The 17,148-nt window shown below is 46.6% G+C and overlaps 1 protein-coding gene across 1 annotated transcript in view; it reads right to left on the reverse strand.

Moving 5' to 3' along the window:
* LOC120046100 (nuclear prelamin A recognition factor-like) overlaps positions 1-17,148 on the reverse strand; it is a 31,800-nt gene that overhangs the window by 10,784 nt on the left and 3,868 nt on the right. The window contains exons 4-7 of the mRNA XM_038991051.1: positions 15,805-15,937; positions 11,054-11,176; positions 4,778-4,896; positions 1,737-1,866 (exon numbers count right to left, since the gene is read on the reverse strand). Coding sequence (XP_038846979.1) covers positions 1,737-1,866; positions 4,778-4,896; positions 11,054-11,176; positions 15,805-15,937 — 505 coding nt within the window. The remainder of the gene's footprint in view (positions 1-1,736; positions 1,867-4,777; positions 4,897-11,053; positions 11,177-15,804; positions 15,938-17,148) is intronic.

Below are 17,148 nucleotides of genomic sequence, written 5' to 3' on the forward strand. Positions count from 1 at the left end.
GATACCCACTAATTATCAAAATCCAGAAAAGAGCCGTTAAATTCTACAACCACCTAAAAGGAAGCGATTCCCAAACCTTCCATAACAAAGCCATCACCTACAGAGAGATGAACCTGGAGAAGAGTCCCCTAAGCAAGCTGGTCCTAGGGCTCTGTTCACAAACACAAACAGACCCCACAGAGCCCCAGGACAACAGCACAATTAGACCCAACCAAATCATGAGAAAACAAAAAGATAATTACTTGACACATTGGAAAGAATTAACAAAAAAACAGAGCAAACTAGAATGCTATTTGGCCCTAAACAGAGAGTACACAGTGGCAGAATACCTGACCACTGTGACTGACCCAAACTTAAGGAAAGCTTTGACTATGTACAGACTCAGTGAGCATAGCCTTGCTATTGAGAAAGGCCGCCGTAGGCAGACATGGCTCTCAAGAGAAGACAGGCTATGTGCTCACTGCCCACAAAATGAGGTGGAAACTGAGCTGCACTTCCTAACCTCCTGCCCAATGTATGACCATATTAGAGACATATATTTCCCTCAGATTACACAGAGCCACAAAGAATTCGAAAACAAATCCAATTTTGATAAACTCCCATATCTACTGGGGGTGAAATTCCACAGTGTGCCATCACAGCAGCAAGATTTGTGACCTGTTGCCACAAGAAAAGGTCAACCAGTGAAGAACAAACAGCATTGTAAATACAACCCATATTTATGCTTATTTATTTTAACTTGTGTGCTTTAACCATTCGTACATTGTTACAACACTGTATATATATAATATGACATTTGTAATGTCTTTATTGTTTTGAAACTTCTGTATGTGTAATGTTTACTGTTAATTTGTATTGTTTGTTTCACTTTTGTGTATTGTCTACCTCACTTGCTTTGGCAATGTTAACACATGTTTCCCATGCCAATAAAGCCCCTTGAATTGAATTGAATATTAGTAGAGAGGATATATATTAGTAGAGAGGACAGATAGAGAGGTAGAGAGGATAGATATTAGTAGAGGACAGATAAAGAGGTAGAGAGGATAGATATTAGTAGAGAGGACAGATAGAGAGATAGAGAGGATAGATAGAGGATAGATATTAGTAGAGAGGATAGATAGAGAGGTAGAGAGGATGATAGATAGAGAGGATAGATAGAGAGGATGATAGATAGAGAGGATAGATATTAGTAGAGAGGATAGATAGAGAGGTAGAGAGGATGATAGATAGAGAGGATAGATAGAGAGGTAGAGAGGATGATAGATAGAGAGGATAGATATTAGTAGAGAGGATAGATATTAGTAGAGAGGATAGGTAGAGAGGATAGATATTAGTAGAGAGGATAGAGAGGTAGAGAGGATAGATATTAGTAGAGAGGATAGAGAGGTAGAGAGGGTGGATATTAGCAGAGAGGACAGATAGAGAGGATAGATATTAGTAGAGAGGATAGATATTAGTAGAGAGAATAGGTAGAGAGGATAGATATTAGTAGAGAGGATAGAGAGGTAGAGAGGATAGATATTAGTAGAGAGGATAGAGAGGTAGAGAGGGTGGATATTAGCAGAGAGGACAGATAGAGAGGATAGATATTAGTAGAGAGGATAGATATTAGTAGAGAGGATAGATATTAGTAGAGAGGATAGATAGAGAGGTAGAGAGGATAGATATTAGTATAGAGGACAGATAAAGAGGTAGAGAGGATAGATAGAGAGGTAGAGATGATGGAGTAGCAGTACCTGACGTGAGGACACAGTCCACGTCTCTGCTGTCCAGTAGACTGTTGTAGAACTCCTCTCGGACTGCCTCCAGTTTCTTATCGAAGCACGGGGCCACCACCATGTGGTACAGCTTGTCTGGGCTCAGCTTCTACATGCACACAGAGAAAACACGGTTCACCTGTTGTGTGATATAACACTGTTATAACATGAGTAGTGTGGGGTCAATCAGTATTCACCTGTTGTGTGAGGTGATATAACACTGGTATAACATGAGTAGTGTGGGGTCAATCAGTATTCACCTGTTGTGTGAGGTGATATAACACTGTTATAACATGAGTAGTGTGGGGTCAATCAGTATTCACCTGTTGTGTGAGGTGATATAACACTGTTATAACACATGAGTAGTGTGGGGTCAATCAGTATTCACCTGTTGTGTGAGGTGATATAACACTGTTATAACATGAGTAGTGTGGGGTCAATCAGTATTCACCTGTTGTGTGAGGTGATATAACACTGTTATAACATGAGTAGTGTGGGGTCAATCAGTATTCACCTGTTGTGTGAGGTGATATAACACTGTTATAACATGAGTAGTGTGGGGTCAATCAGTATTCACCTGTTGTGTGATATAACACTGTTATAACACATGAGTAGTGTGGGGTCAATCAGTATTCACCTGTTGTGTGAGGTGATATAACACTGTTATAACATGAGTAGTGTGGGGTCAATCAGTATTCACCTGTTGTGTGAGGTGATATAACACTGTTATAACATGAGTAGTGTGGGGTCAATCAGTATTCACCTGTTGTGTGAGGTGATATAACACTGTTATAACATGAGTAGTGTGGGGTCAATCAGTATTCACCTGTTGTGTGAGGTGATATAACACTGTTATAACATGAGTAGTGTGGGGTCAATCAGTATTCACCTGTTGTGTGAGGTGATATAACACTGTTATAACATGAGTAGTGTGGGGTCAATCAGTATTCACCTGTTGTGTGAGGTGATATAACACTGTTATAACATGAGTAGTGTGGGGTCAATCAGTATTCACCTGTTGTGTGAGGTGATATAACACTGTTATAACATGAGTAGTGTGGGGTCAATCAGTATTCACCTGTTGTGTGAGGTGATATAACACTGTTATAACATGAGTAGTGTGGGGTCAATCAGTATTCACCTGTTGTGTGAGGTGATATAACACTGTTATAACATGAGTAGTGTGGGGTCAATCAGTATTCACCTGTTGTGTGAGGTGATATAACACTGTTATAACATGAGTAGTGTGGGGTCAATCAGTATTCACCTGTTGTGTGAGGTGATATAACACTGTTATAACACATGAGTAGTGTGGGGTCAATCAGTATTCACCTGTTGTGTGAGGTGATATAACACTGTTATAACACATGAGTAGTGTGGGGTCAATCAGTATTCACCTGTTGTGTGAGGTGATATAACACTGTTATAACACATGAGTAGTGTGGGGTCAATCAGTATTCACCTGTTGTGTGAGGTGATATAACACTGGTATAACACATGAGTAGTGTGGGGTCAATCAGTATTCACCTGTTGTGTGAGGTGATATAACACTGGTATAACACATGAGTAGTGTGGGGTCAATCAGTATTCACCTGTTGTGTGAGGTGATATAACACTGGTATAACACATGAGTAGTGTGGGGTCAATCAGTATTCACCTGTTGTGTGAGGTGATATAACACTGGTATAACACATGAGTAGTGTGGGGTCAATCAGTATTCACCTGTTGTGTGAGGTGATATAACACTGGTATAACACATGAGTAGTGTGGGGTCAATCAGTATTCACCTGTTGTGTGAGGTGATATAACACTGTTATAACACATGAGTAGTGTGGGGTCAATCAGTATTCACCTGTTGTGTGAGGTGATATAACACTGTTATAACACATGAGTAGTGTGGGGTCAATCAGTATTCACCTGTTGTGTGAGGTGATATAACACTGGTATAACACATGAGTAGTGTGGGGTCAATCAGTATTCACCTGTTGTGTGAGGTGATATAACACTGGTATAACACATGAGTAGTGTGGGGTCAATCAGTATTCACCTGTTGTGTGAGGTGATATAACACTGGTATAACACATGAGTAGTGTGGGGTCAATCAGTATTCACCTGTTGTGTGAGGTGATATAACACTGGTATAACACATGAGTAGTGTGGGGTCAATCAGTATTCACCTGTTGTGTGAGGTGATATAACACTGTTATAACACATGAGTAGTGTGGGGTCAATCAGTATTCACCTGTTGTGTGAGGTGATATAACACTGTTATAACACATGAGTAGTGTGGGGTCAATCAGTATTCACCTGTTGTGTGAGGTGATATAACACTGTTATAACACATGAGTAGTGTGGGGTCAATCAGTATTCACCTGTTGTGTGAGGTGATATAACACTGGTATAACACATGAGTAGTGTGGGGTCAATCAGTATTCACCTGTTGTGTGAGGTGATATAACACTGGTATAACACATGAGTAGTGTGGGGTCAATCAGTATTCACCTGTTGTGTGAGGTGATATAACACTGGTATAACACATGAGTAGTGTGGGGTCAATCAGTATTCACCTGTTGTGTGAGGTGATATAACACTGTTATAACACATGAGTAGTGTGGGGTCAATCAGTATTCACCTGTTGTGTGAGGTGATATAACACTGGTATAACACATGAGTAGTGTGGGGTCAATCAGTATTCACCTGTTGTGTGAGGTGATATAACACTGGTATAACACATGAGTAGTGTGGGGTCAATCAGTATTCACCTGTTGTGTGAGGTGATATAACACTGGTATAACACATGAGTAGTGTGGGGTCAATCAGTATTCACCTGTTGTGTGAGGTGATATAACACTGGTATAACACATGAGTAGTGTGGGGTCAATCAGTATTCACCTGTTGTGTGAGGTGATATAACACTGGTATAACACATGAGTAGTGTGGGGTCAATCAGTATTCACATGTTGTAATGAGTTTCATTGAATCATATTGGATGGGTTGTTATAACAGATTAAAGTGTTAACCTGTTGTTTGGTGAAGTAGTCTTTGACCAGACAGCCCATGATCTGTTGAGGAGACCTGGCCGTACAGATGTGAGGAGTGACCAGACCGCCCAGGACACGCTCAGCGTATCGGATCCACCCTGGAAGAAATAGAATACATGATAAAGCCTTCTGAAATTCATTTGAGTCCTAAAGCTCATGTTTTTCTAAAGGGTTAATTAATGTCAGAGAAAAATGTAGAGCAAGAGTAAAACAGACAAAATGTGAAACTGTGGATGAGTGCAAGAGTGAGCGAATGAGAGAGCAGGAAAGGGAGAGCGACTCCCTTCCTGCAGGTCCTGTCTCCAGGGAAGGGAGCGGCGTCAGGCTGACTATGTGTCTCTCCCTCCACTCTGTCACTCTCTCTCTCCCTCCATCCATCGCAGCTCTCTCTCCCTCCCAGCTCTGTTTCTCCCTCCAAGCTCTCTCTCTCCATCCTCCCTCCCAGCTCTGTTTCTCCCTCCAAGCTCTCTCTCTCCATCCTCCCTCCCAGTTCTCTCTCTCTCCCTCCATCCCTCCAAGCTCGCTCTCTCTCTCTCTCCCTCCAAGCTCTCTCTCCCTCCAAGCTCTCTCTCTCCCAGTTCTCTCTCTCTCCCTCCATCCCTCCAAGCTCTCTCTCTCTCTCTCTCTCTCTCCCTCCAAGCTCTCTCTCTCCCATCCTCCCTCCCAGTTCTCTCTCTCCCTCCATCCCTCCAAGCTCTCTCTCTCTCTCTCTCTCTCCAAGCTCTCTCTCTCTCTCCAAGCTCTCTCTCTCTCTCTCCCATCCCCCTCCCAGTTCTCTCTCTCTCCCTCCATCCCTCCAAGCTCTCTCTCTCTCTCTCTCTCTCTCTCTCCCTCCAAGCTCTCTCTCTCTCCCATCCTCCCTCCCAGTTCTCTCTCCCATCCTCCCTCCCAGTTCTCTCTCTCTCCCTCCATCCCTCCCAGCTCTCTCTCTCTCTCTCTCTCCCTCCCTCCCTCCCAGCTCTCTCTCCCTTCCTCCCAGTTCTCTATCCCTCCCAGTTCTCTCTCCCTCCATCCCTCACAGCTCTCTCTCCCTTCCTCCCAGTTCTCTCTCCCTCTCGCTCCCTCCATCCCTCCCAGCTCTCTCTCCCTTCCTCCCAGTTCTCTCTCCCTCTCGCTCCCTCCATCCCTCCCAGATCTCTCTCTCTCCCTCTCTGCCAGCTCTCTCACTCTCTCTCTACCTCCATCCCAGCGCTCTCTCTCCCTCCCTCCCAGCTCTCTCTCCTGCTCTCTCCCTCAAAGCTCTCTCTCTCCCTTCCTACCAGCTCTCTCTCTCTCCATCCCAGCTCTCTCTCTCTCCCTCCCTGCAAGCTCTCTCGCTCGCTCCCTTCCTACCAGCTCTCTCTCTCTCCCTTCCGATCAGCTCTCTCTGTCCATCCCAGCTCTCTCTCCCTCCCTGCCAGCTCTCTCTCCCTCCCTCCCAGCTCTCTCTCTCCCTCCATCCATCCCAGTTCTATCTCTCCCAGATCTCTCTCTCTCCCTCCCAGCCATATATCTCTCCCTCTATCCCTCCCAGCCATATCTCTCTCCCTCCCTCCCACACAGCTCTCTCTGTCCATCCCAGCCATATCTCTCTCCCTCCCAGCTCTCCCTCCCTCCCTCCCTCCCTCCCACACAGCTCTCTCTGTCCATCCCAGCCATATCTCTCTCCCTCCCAGCTCTCTCTCCCTCCCTCCCAGCTCTCTCTCTCTCTCCCTCCCTCCCAGCCATATCTCTCTCACTCCATCCCTCCCAGCCATATCTCTCTCCCTCCCAGCTCTGTCTCTCTCCCTCCATCCCTCCCAGCTCTGACTCTCTCCCTCCATCCCTCCCAGCTCTGTCTCTCTCCCTCTCTCCCTCCCAGCTCTGTCTCTCTCTCTCCCAGCTCTGACTCTCTCCCTCCATCCCTCCCAGCTCTGTCTCTCTCCCTCCATCCCTCCCAGCTCTGTCTCTCTCCCTCCATCCCTCCCAGCTCTGTCTCTCTCCCTCCCAGCTCTCTCTCTCTCCCTCCTAGCTCTCTCTCCCTCCCTCCCTTGTTCTCTAGCTCTCTCTCTCTCTCCCTCCCTCCCAGCCATATCTCTCTCACTCCATCCCTCCCAGCCATATCTCTCTCCCTCCCAGCTCTGTCTCTCTCCCTCCATCCCTCCCAGCTCTGACTCTCTCCCTCCATCCCTCCCAGCTCTGTCTCTCTCTCTCCATCCCTCCCAGCTCTGTCTCTCTCCCTCTCTCCCTCCCAGCTCTGTCTCTCTCTCTCCCAGCTCTGACTCTCTCCCTCCATCCCTCCCAGCTCTGTCTCTCTCCCTCCATCCCTCCCAGCTCTGTCTCTCTCCCTCCATCCCTCCCAGCTCTGTCTCTCTCCCTCCCAGCTCTGTCTCTCTCCCTCTCTCCCTCCCAGCTCTCTCTCTCTCTCTTGCTCCCTCCCTCCCTCCCTCCCTCCCAGTCTCTCTCGCTCTCTCCCTCCCAGCCCAGTCTCTCTCGTTCCCTTACTCCCTCCCAGCCCAATCTCTCTCGCTCCCTCCCTCCCAGCCCAGTCTCTCTCTCTCGCTCCCTCCCAGCCCAATCTCTCTCTCTTGCTTCTTCCCAGCCCAATCTCTCTCTCCCTCCCTCCCAGCCCAATCTCTCTCGCTCCCTCCCTCCCAGCCCAATCTCCCTCTCTCGCTTCCACCCAGTCCAATCTCTCTCTCTCTTGCTCCCTCCCTCCCAGCCCAATCTCTCTCTTGCTTCCTCCCAGCCCAATCTCTCTCTCTCTCTCTCATTCCCTCCCAGCCCAATCTCTCTCTCTCACTTCCTCCAAGCCCAATCTCTCGCTTGCTCGCTCGCTCGCTCGCTCCCTCCCTCCCAGCCCAGTCTCTCTTGCTCCCTCCCTCCCTCCCTCCCTCCCAGTCTCTCTCGCTCTCTCCCTCCCAGCCCAGTCTCTCTCGTTCCCTTACTCCCTCCCAGCCCAATCTCTCTCGCTCCCTCCCTCCCAGCCCAGTCTCTCTCTCTCGCTCCCTCCCAGCCCAATCTCTCTCTCTTGCTTCTTCCCAGCCCAATCTCTCTCTCCCTCCCTCCCAGCCCAATCTCTCTCGCTCCCTCCCTCCCAGCCCAATCTCCCTCTCTCGCTTCCACCCAGTCCAATCTCTCTCTCTCTTGCTCCCTCCCTCCCAGCCCAATCTCTCTCTTGCTTCCTCCCAGCCCAATCTCTCTCTCTCTCTCTCATTCCCTCCCAGCCCAATCTCTCTCTCTCACTTCCTCCAAGCCCAATCTCTCGCTTGCTCGCTCGCTCGCTCGCTCCCTCCCTCCCAGCCCAGTCTCTCTATCTCCCTCCAAGCCCCTCTCTCTCCCTCCCTCCTTCCCAGTCCAGCCCAATCTCCCTCTCTCGCTTCCACCCAGGCCAATCTCTCTCTCTCTTGCTCCCTCCCTCCCAGCCCAATCTCTCTCTTGCTTCCTCCCAGCCCAATCTCTCTCTCTCTCTCTCTCTCTCATTCCCTCCCAGCCCAATCTCTCTCTCTCACTTCCTCCAAGCCCAATCTCTCGCTTGCTCGCTCGCTCCCTCCCTCCCAGCCCAGTCTCTCTCTCTCACTCCCTCCCTTCCTCCCTCCCAGCCCAGTCTCTCTCGCTCCCTCCAAGCCCCTCTCTCTCCCTCCCTCCCTCCTTCCCAGCCCAGCCCAGTCTCTCTCACTCCCTCCCTCCCTCCCTCCCTCCCAGCCCAGTCTCTCTCGCTCCCTCCCAGCCCAGTCTCTCTCTCGCTCCCTCCCTCCCTCTCAGCCCAGTCTCTCTCTCTCTCTCTCACTCCCTTCCTACCAGCCCAATCTATCTCGCTCCCTCCCTCCCAGCCCAATCTCTCGCTCCCTCCCTCCCAGCCCAATCTCTCGCTCCCTCCCTCCCAGCCCAATCTCTCGCTCCCTCCCTCCCAGCCCAATCTCTCGCTCCCTCCCTCCCAGCCCAATCTCTCGCTCCCTCCCTCCCAGCCCAATGTCTCGCTCCCTCCCTCCCAGCCCAATCTCTCGCTCCCTCCCTCCCAGCCCAATCTCTCGCTCCCTCCCTTCCAGCCCAATGTCTCGCTCCCTCCCTCCCAGCCCAATCTCTCGCTCCCTCCCTCCCAGCCCAATCTCCCGCTCCCTCCCTCCCAGCTCAGTCTCTCCTTCTGTAGCTCTCTCTCTCTCCCTCCCATCTCGGTCTCGCTCCCTCCCAGCCCAGCTGTCTCTACTTTCAAATGGGAGCTGGGTCCAACCCTTATGTAAAAACTATCAGCCTATATTAAATCTCCCATTCCTCAACAAAATGTAAAAAAAAAACTGTCTTCCTCACTGCCTTCCTGAAGACAAATAATGTATATGAAACGCGCAATGTCTGGTTTTAGACCCCATCATAGCACTGAGACTGCACTGGTAAATTACCTTTTAATGGCGTCAGACCAAGGCTCTGTCCTCATGCTCCTAGACCTTAGTGCCGCTTTTGACATCATCAATCACCACATTCTTTTGGAGAGATTGGAAACCCTAATTGGTCTACACGGACAAGTTCTTGCCTGGTTTAGATCTTATCTGTAGGAAAAATATCAGTTCGTGTCACAACCCCCGCCGAAGTCGGTCCCTCTCCTTGTTCGGGCGGCGTTCGGCGGTCGATGTCACCGGTCTTCTAGCCATCGCCGCTCCACCTTTCATTTTCCATTTGTTTTGTCTTGTTTTCCCGCACACCTGGTTTACATCCCCTCATTACTCTACATGTATATTATCCTCTGTTCCCCCCATGTCTGTGTGTGGTATTGTTCGTTCGTTACGTGTGTGACGCTACAGGCTGGTTTTGCGCCGGGTATTGTTGTAACCTGTGGTTTTGATATTTTGTACCTATTTGTGTGATTTGTGCGCTATTGCTTTTTCCTTGGACCGTTGTGTTGTGACGCAGTTGCGTCCGGCTGTTTTCTTCTGCCTGATTAAAGTGTGCCTGTTCACTCATCTCTGCCCTCCTGCACCTGACTTCCTTCGACCAGTTGCGCACACTCTGACAGTTCGTCTCCTGTGGATGGCTTACTAGTGCTCTTCCATGCCGTCCCTAGGAGTGGGTTGAGTCACTGACGTGATCTTCCTGTCCGTTTTTTGCGCCCCCTCGGGTTTGTGCGGAGGAGGAGATCTTCATGGGCTATACTCATTCTTGTCTCAGGGTAGTAAGTTGGTGGTCTGTTGATATCCCTCTAGTGGTGTGGAGGCTGTGCTTTGACAAAGTGGGTGGGGTTAAATCCTGCCTGGTTGGCCTTGCTCGGGCATATCTTCGGACGGGGCCACAGTGTCGTCGTCTCCCCCCCACACCTGTCTCAGTCTCCAGTATCTATGCTGCAATAATCTATGTGTCAGGGGGCTAGGGTCAGTCTAATATCTGGTGTAATTCTCCCGTCTTATCTGGTGTCCTGTGTGAATTTAAGAATGCTTCCTCTAATTCTCTCCTCCAGCAGGACCTGAGCCCTAGGACCATGCCTCAGGACTACCTGGTCTGATGACTCCTGGCTGTCCCCAACCCACCTGGTTATGCTACTGCTCCAGTTTCAACTTTCTGCCTGCGGCTATGGAACCCTGACCTGTTCACCGGACGTGCTACTTTGTCCCGGACGTGCTGTTTTCGACTCTCTCTCTACCCCACCTGCTGTCTTGACCTCTGAATGCTCGGCTATGAAAAGCCAACTGACATTTACTCCTGAGGTGCAGATCTGTTGCACCCTCTACAACCACTGATTATTATTTGACCCTGCTGGTCATCTATGAATGTTTGAACATCTTGAAGAATAATCTGGCCGTAATGGCCATGTACTCCTACAATCTCCACCTGGCACAGCCAGAAGAGGACTGGTCACCCCTCAGAGCCTGGTTCCTCTCTAGGTTTCTTCCTAGGTTCCTGCCTTTCTAAGGAGTTTTTCCTAGCCACCGTGCTTCTACATCTGCATTGCTTGCTGTTTGTGGTTTTAGGCTGGGTTTCTGTACAGCACTTTGACATATGCTACTGTAAAAAGGGCTTTATAAATACATTTGATTTGATTAATACCTGTAGCTTAAAGCTGCAATATGTCACTTTTTGGGTGACCTGATCATTTTCACATAGAAATGTGAGTTATAGATCTGTCATTCTCATTGAAAGCAAGTCTAAGAAGCGATAGATCTGTTCTATGCACACTATTACTATGCTTCCTGTTATTAAGTTTCATTTTTGTGTCTTTTACTTTCGGTTTTGTACACCAGCTTCAAACACAGCGGTTTAGATGGTTCAATGTCTCCCTACACTGTAAATATGTAAAGGTGTAAATATTACCTGGACAGGAGGAGGTGAACATGGGTAGGGCCTGGTTATCACGGTACCTCTGGACAAATTCTCTCTGGCTCTCCAGAATACTGAAGCCTGCAGCTAGAGTGGTATCAAACACATACTGCACTCCTACAGAGGGAAGCAGAGTGGGAGAGGGAGGGGAAGATGATGATTAATCTGGTAGATGCCTATGAATGTACCACACACATATATTTCACACACACACGCTGTGTTGTACTAAGTCACACGCTGTGTTGTACTAAGTCAGACGCACACAGAATCTCTCACTTACCACACACACCACACACACACGCACACACACACACGCGTTTGTTTTACTATACTTGTGAGGATTTTTGGTGACCAACAATTGATACCCACTCAAGATGCTATTTTCCCTAAACCCTAATGTCTAGTCCTAAAATGTGGGCCTTGGTAATAATGCCTAACTTGTGCTAGTGGGAATTTATCGCCCTCCCTCTGCCTCAATATGTGTTCTTAGTCAATTATCTGACTTCCTATCAAATTACGCTAAATCTGAATTCTAAATCTGAATTCTGAATTCTTCGTGATCTAAATCTGAATTGGTTGATGCCAGCTTCTGATAGATATCTGCATTGAGCAAAATCTGTCAGCCTAACTCAACCAACCCGTCCCAACTTTAAAAACACCCTGAAAAATACCCCTAGCTTAAAGCTGTTTTAAATGTTATTTTGACAAACGACCCTCATGAGTATACGGCCAATGGAATTTTTGCTAATGAGTTCAGTGACCACTGTTCCGTTTCCTGCATAAGAGATGCAAAAGCTACCTAAATCTCACCCTCGCATTATTACAAAGAGAAATTACAGGAATTTCAACAATTCCTGTCTGAGAATGAGGGGGTGTCAGATATCTGACTCGGATCAGGCCCTAAATTGTTTAACTTCCTTGCTCAACTCTATTGCAGATAAGCACCGTTCAAGAAACTGAAAGATAGAGATACTTCCTGGTTCACACATGAAACTGCCAGAGAAACTTCAGAAGAAGCATTTAGCTTGGGCTCAGCCTGACTGATTCTACGTTTGACTGGCAGTCCTTCAGATGCTTCAGACATATTGAGGTCTATCCCTGGTTAGTAAAGCAACATTGACATACTTCTTCAACTGTGTATCTGAGAATGGTGGGAATCCAGCTGCCTTCTAGAAGGTAGTCAAATCTCTGAAACAAAACTCCACGCCCTCATTACCCCAGCTGGTTATGACAGACTCTGGTCCCGTAACAGATAAGATTAACATTTGTGGTGCATTTAATAACCACTCTGCCTCTTCGGGCCACCTATTTGATGAAATATATTTTGAAAACTCTGATTCCAGTAGAGGGAGTCCTTTACTCACCTCGAGCCAGGTTGCAGAGAACGATACACTCCCAGATACACATTGCTCATTTGATGTCTATGATGTACTATGTGCCTTATTGAAGATCGATGTAAAACAATCCACTGTGGCTGACTTACATGATGCCTTCTTGCTGTAGCTTTCTTCCCCAGTTATTGCAGAATCATTAACACATCACACACACACCAGTCGAAAGTTGGCACACCTACTCATTCCAGGGTTTTTCTTTATATTTACTATTTTCTACATTGTAGAATGATAGTGAAGACATCAAAACTATGAAATAACACATATGGAATCATGTAGTAACCAAAAAAGTGTTAAACAAATCAAAATATATTCAATATTTGAGATTCTTCAAAGTAGCCACCCTTTGAACACTCTTGGCATTCTCTCAACCAGCTTCATTAGGTAATGTTTTTTTCTTTTTCTTTTAATTTAACCTTTATTTAACTAGGCAAGTCAGTTATTAAGAACAAATTCTTATTTACAATGACGGCCTACCCCGACCTAACCTGGACGACGCTGGGTCAATTGTGCGCCGCCCTATGGAACTCCCAATCACGGCCGGTTGTGATACAGCCTGGAATTGAACCAGGGTGTCTGTAGTGACGCCTCTAGCACTGAGATGCAGTGCCTTAGGCCGCTGCGCCACTCGGGAGCCACCTGGAATGCATTACATTTAACAGGTGTGCCTTGTAAAAGTTAATTTGTGGAATTTCTTTCCTTCATAACGAATTTGAGCCAATCAGTTGTATTGTGACAAGGTAGGGGTGGTATACAGAATATAGCCCTCTTTGGTAAAAGACCAAGTCCATATTATGGCAAGAACAGCTCAAATAAGCAAAGAGAAACAACAGTCCATCATTACTTTAAGACATGAACGTCATTCAATCAGGAACATTTCAAAGTTTCTTCAAGTGCAGTAGCAAAAACCATCAGGCGCTATGATGAAACTGGCTCTCATGAGGACAGCCACAGGAAAGGAAGACCCAGAGTTCCCTCTGCTGCAGAGGATAAGTTGCAGCCCAAATAAATGCTTCACAGATTTCAAGTAACAGACACATCTCAACATCAACTGTTCAGAGGAGACTGTGTGAATCAGGCCTTCATGGTCAAATTGTTGCAAAGAAACCACTACTAAAGGACACCAATAAGAAGAAGAGACTTGCTTGGGACAAGAAACACGAGCAATGGACATTAGACCGGTGGAAATCTGTCCTTTGGTCTGATGAGTCCAAATTTGACATTTTTGGTTCCAACCACTGTGTCTTTGTGAGTCGTAGAGTAGGTGAACGGATGGTCTCTGCATGTGTGGTTACCACCGTGAAGCATAGAGGAGGAGGTGGTGTGATGGTGCGTTGCTGGTGACACTGTGTGATTTATCTGGAATTAAAAAGGCATACCTAACCAGCATGGCTACCACAGAATTCTGCAGCGATACGCCATCCAAGAAGGAGAGTAATGGAGTGCTGCATCAGATGACCTGGCCTCCACAATCACCTGACCTCAACCCAATTGAGATGGTTTGGGATGAGTTGAAGGAAAAGCAGCCAACAAGTGCTCAGCATATGTGGGAAGTCCTTTAAGACTGTTGGAAAAGCATTCCAGGTGAATCTGGTTGAGAAAATGCCAAGAGTGTGCAAAGCTGTCATCAAGGCAAAGGGTGGCTACTTTGAAGAATCTAAAATATATTTTGATTTGTTTTTTGGTTACTACATGATTCCATGTGTGTTATTTCAGAGTTTTGATGTCTTCTCTATTATTCTACAATGTAAAAAATAGTACAAATAAAGAAAAACCCTTGAATGAGTAGGTCTGTCCAAACTTTTGACTGGTACTGTATACTTCCGTAACTGTTTTCAACTGGTACCGCGGGACATTCAGACGAGTCTTGTGACTCGTCTGAAGGTTCGGACGCTGCAGACGATTTGATGAGAAGACTGATTTTCAGGGTGTCTCATGCTCTGACAAACACCGCTCGAGCGCAGTCATCTTTCACCGCGGAAGTGTGAAATAGGCAGATGCGGTGGATTGAGACGCATCCAATGCAAAAAAGACATATCTCTAGCTTAAACTGACAGATTTTTATGGAGACTTTTGTATTATGCCAAATGGATTTCCGCGGGGCGCGGACATCAACCTTACATACTGACCAGATCGGACACGTCGCAAAATACATTTTGAAATCCATGTTATTCAATTATTGCGCGAGCGCAAACGAGCGTCTGCGACACCAAGGGCTAAAATAGAACTCATTCCTATTTCTGACGCAGATCGAGCTGCAAGTCCTGCCTCTCCCATCTCCTCATTGGTTTATAGAAGCAGGTACCCACGTGCCATCTCCTCATTGGTTATACCCACGTGGGTGATTGAAAGACGAACTGTTTTGCCGGTAGTCGTGGTAATACAATGAAAGTTTAGATGCGATCACCATATAATTTAAACGATGAAAAAGCCTGGAAGGAGGAGAGATGACTATAAACGATTCGGTTGGCCGTTTTATGTGTGGATTAATTGTCGGAGTAAAGGTCCTTGTGCATTTCAGGTAAAATAACAACTCAATGTTTATATCCCAGGACAAATTAGCTAGCAACAGCAAGCTAGCTAAATAGGACAAATTAACATTAGCTAGCAAGTGCAAGCTAACTAGCTAAATTGCCATACATGTTTAATGCTTTTCGACCTGTCCCCAAATTAGTGTCATTGGTTCAGAGTTTGTTTTGATATTTTAACCTGCGTGTCGTGATCGCGTTTTGGTGTGGTGGGGGGGCAAAATAAATGTATGCACGATGGCGCACGCGTGCAGCCGGTTTGGGTTCCGTGTTAAGGTTAAGGCCACCTTGAAATGAGACTTGCTGTTTTCCATTGGCCAGTTCAGATCAGGTATAAGGGATGTATGAGAGTTGTGTTTGATTTGATGCATCATGTTGTATTCATTGTATTGGTATCATCTTACATGATGTGTATTAAATTGTGTATGTTCATGTTCACAAGGCTCCCTTGTGAATGACACACTGGTGATCCACCCTGTATAAATAACAGTTAAACACAATAAATAGCAACCCCTAACCCTAAATCTTACCCCTAACCCTAAATCTTATCCCTAACCCTAAACCTAACCCTAACCCCTGACCCTAAACCTAACCCCTAACCCTAAACCTAACCCCTAAACCTAAAATTGTCGTGTTCCTTGTGAGGACTGGAAACATGTCCTCAACTGTCAGCCTTCTCCTTGGTTTACTATTCTGATGAGGACTTCTGGTCAGAATTATAGTAAAACGGACGCACACACACACCCACTCCAATGCAACTATAGGGTTTGTCTCTGGAAATGCCAATGGAAATCTACCACAGAGACATAGATACACACTCCCTTACCGAGGCTCTTGAGGAAGCCACAGAGTTTGCGTGTGGCCTCAGGAATGTCCAGACCGAACTTGACAGCGAAGAAAGGCAGAGACTGGGAACACACTGACACCACCAGGACCTGGTGTTTGGACACGTCACACTTCTGTAATAGTACATAGAGGGAGAGAGAGACACGTCACACTTCTGTAATAGTCTATAGAGGGAGAGACACGTCACACTTCTGTAATAGTCTATAGAGGGAGAGAGAGACACGTCACACTTCTGTAATAGTACATAGAGGGAGAGAGAGACACGTCACACTTCTGTAATAGTCTATAGAGAGAGAGACACGTCACACTTCTGTAATAGTACATAGAGGGAGAGACACGTCACACTTCTGTAATAGTCTATAGAGGGAGAGAGAGACACGTCACACTTCTGTAATAGTACATAGAGGGAGAGAGAGACACGTCACACTTCTGTAATAGTCTATAGAGGGAGAGAGAGACACGTCACACTTCTGTAATAGTACAGAGGGAGAGACACGTCACACTTCTGTAATAGTCTATAGAGGGAGAGAGAGACACGTCACACTTCTGTAATAGTACATAGAGGGAGAGAGAGACACGTCACACTTCTGTAATAGTACATAGAGGGAGAGACACGTCACACTTCTGTAATAGTCTATAGAGGGAGAGACACGTCACACTTCTGTAATAGTCTATAGAGGGAGAGAGAGACACGTCACACTTCTGTAATAGTACATAGAGGGAGAGAGAGACACGTCACACTTCTGTAATAGTCTATAGAGGGAGAGAGAGACACGTCACACTTCTGTAATAGTACATAGAGGGAGAGACACGTCACACTTCTGTAATAGTACATAGAGGGAGAGAGACACGTCACACTTCTGTAATAGTACATAGAGGGAGAGACACGTCACACTTCTGTAATAGTACATAGAGGGAGAGAGACACGTCACACTTCTGTAATAGTACATAGAGAGAGAGACACGTCACACTTCTGTAATAGTACATAGAGGGAGAGAGAGACACGTCACACTTCTGTAATAGTACATAGAGGGAGAGAGACACGTCACACTTCTGTAATAGTACATAGAGGGAGAGACACGTCACACTTCTGTAATAGTACATAGAAGGAGAGACACGTCACACTTCTGTAATAGTACATAGAGGGAGAGAGACACGTCACACTTCTGTAATAGTACATAGAGGGAGAGAGACACGTCACACTTCTGTAATAGTACATAGAGGGAGAGAGAGACACGTCACACTTCTGTAATAGTACATAGAGGGCGAGACACGTCACACTTCTGTAATAGTACATAGAGGGAGAGAGTGATGTCACACTTCG

The sequence above is a fragment of the Salvelinus namaycush genome, chromosome 4, assembly GCF_016432855.1.
Source record: "Salvelinus namaycush isolate Seneca chromosome 4, SaNama_1.0, whole genome shotgun sequence".
Lineage (NCBI taxonomy): Eukaryota > Metazoa > Chordata > Actinopteri > Salmoniformes > Salmonidae > Salvelinus > Salvelinus namaycush.